This window comes from Hyperoodon ampullatus (assembly GCF_949752795.1).
Source record: "Hyperoodon ampullatus genome assembly, chromosome: 14".
In the NCBI taxonomy this organism is placed as follows: domain Eukaryota; kingdom Metazoa; phylum Chordata; class Mammalia; order Artiodactyla; family Ziphiidae; genus Hyperoodon; species Hyperoodon ampullatus.
In genome coordinates, this window is record NC_136927.1 from 24331546 (window position 1) to 24333400 (window position 1855).

The window sequence follows — 1855 nt, forward strand, 5'->3', positions numbered from 1 at the left end:
TGTCTAAAATAGAAAAAAAATATAGATTAATGAACATATTTATACATCAAAAAGCCCCAAATTTATTACTTTCAAATCGTGTGTTTTATAAATAATATAAATGGGCATTGCTGTGCAAAGTGAGGTCAGTTGATAAAAACAATGACAGTTCACAACAAGTCTAATTCATGTATCATTACATAACTGCAGAAATCTTTAAACACAATATCTAATTACTACAACCAGAAGTTGAAGGCATATTGAAGGAATCCTTAATATTATGAGGCCTACGTTTCAAAAAGCTACCAATTCTAGAATGGATTCTACTCTGGAACTGCTTCTTGATTATTTCTTGTTGCATCTCTTTCAGTGTAAAATGGAACCTTTGAAACTCAGGTGTTGCATCAACAAAGTCAAGAAGGTAGTCCAAACTCTTTCTTACAGCAGATAACTTAAATTCAGCAGTCTGCTCCTCAGCTCCCGCTTTTTGAACAACTTCCTTTGTAATTCCACCTTTTGTTTGCAGGGGGCTGCCCTTTTCTTCATCCCCACTTAACCACACCCTGTCGTCATCCAGGTTGGTTTCCAACTCCCCACATTTCTCAAGAATTTCTCTATAATCCCCATCTTCTAAGCCTTGAAGATCATATTCAGGTTCCTTTTTGTGAAGAAGATTTTCCCACGCATTTGCTATGGTTATTTGTTTTACTTCATCCCAACTCTTTGCCCAGTTAAAAATTGCACTTTTTATGTTGTAGATTTTAATCTTGGAAACTCCTTTTTCTCCTTTATCTTGCTCATCATCACTTTCTTCAAAAATTACAAGACTCTCCTCAAGTTGCTTCCACCTGTAAAGTCGTTTGCAGCTCAAGATCACACCCTGATTCATTGGCTGAATCAAGGTTGAAGTGTCATGGGGAAAGAACATGCATTTTATTCGACCATCCTCACTGGTTAGTGATTCAGTGGAAGGGTGAACTGGAGAATTGTCCAGAAGTAACAAGGCCCTGACATCCTCCTCATGGAATCTTAGAACATTAACTTGAAAGTGCTTGACCTCAGGAACAAAGTTTTGAAAAAACCATTCTGAAAACGATTCTCTGGTGAACCAAACATCTTTACTAGGTTTGTATATCACAGGTAATGTACATGTGTCCTCTTTTACACTTCTGGGCAGCTTTGATTTTCCAATAATGATTGACTTTAACTTATGAGTACCATCTGCATTTGCACATAAAAGAGCAGACAATTGTTCTTTGTTTATTTTCCTCCCTGGCAGGCAGATATCTTTTCTGCTTGCCTGAGTATTTTCTGGCATTGACTTCCAAAAGAGGTCAGTCTCATCCCCACTGTACAGCTGAGCAAGACACAGTTTCTCCTCTTTGATAAGCATGGACAGTTTTTGTCGAAACGGCTCAACATTTTCTGAAGCTGAACGTAGGACTTGTTCCCCACATACTTTTCGGTTCCCAATTGCATGCCTATTTCGAAATCTAAAAAGCCAACCCGTGCTAGCTTTGAAGTCTGTTCGCCCAAAACACTGTGCAAATCTCTCGGCAGCAGCCTGAAGCTCCACGCCTCTCACAGGGACACCAGCTGAGCGCTTCTGTTGGTACCACATGTAGACTGCATCATCCACGTCACCATATTTGGCTCCTGTTGTTCTCTTTCTCTTCTCGGCCCCTACTAATGGCATGTCCTGCTTCAGTACAAAGTCCAAAATCAATTTCTTGTTCTTTTTAATGTCATAAAATGTTGATTTACTGATTCCAAATTCATCCATTACACTTTTAAGAGATCGTCCCGCTTCAATCCTACTTAGAACCTTCATTTTCTCCTCCAAATTCAGTGTTGTATATTTCCCTCTCTTATTCAT

General features: G+C 38.9%; 1 protein-coding gene across 1 annotated transcript; it reads right to left on the minus strand.

Annotated features, from left to right (window-relative positions):
* Positions 1-208: 208 nt before the first annotated feature.
* On the minus strand, positions 209-1855 carry TIGD7 (tigger transposable element derived 7; the record flags this gene model as incomplete). Its single annotated transcript, XM_079718987.1, has 1 exon — positions 209-1855. The coding sequence occupies one exon, from the start codon at positions 1853-1855 to the stop codon at positions 209-211; it is 1647 nt and encodes a 548-aa protein (XP_079575113.1).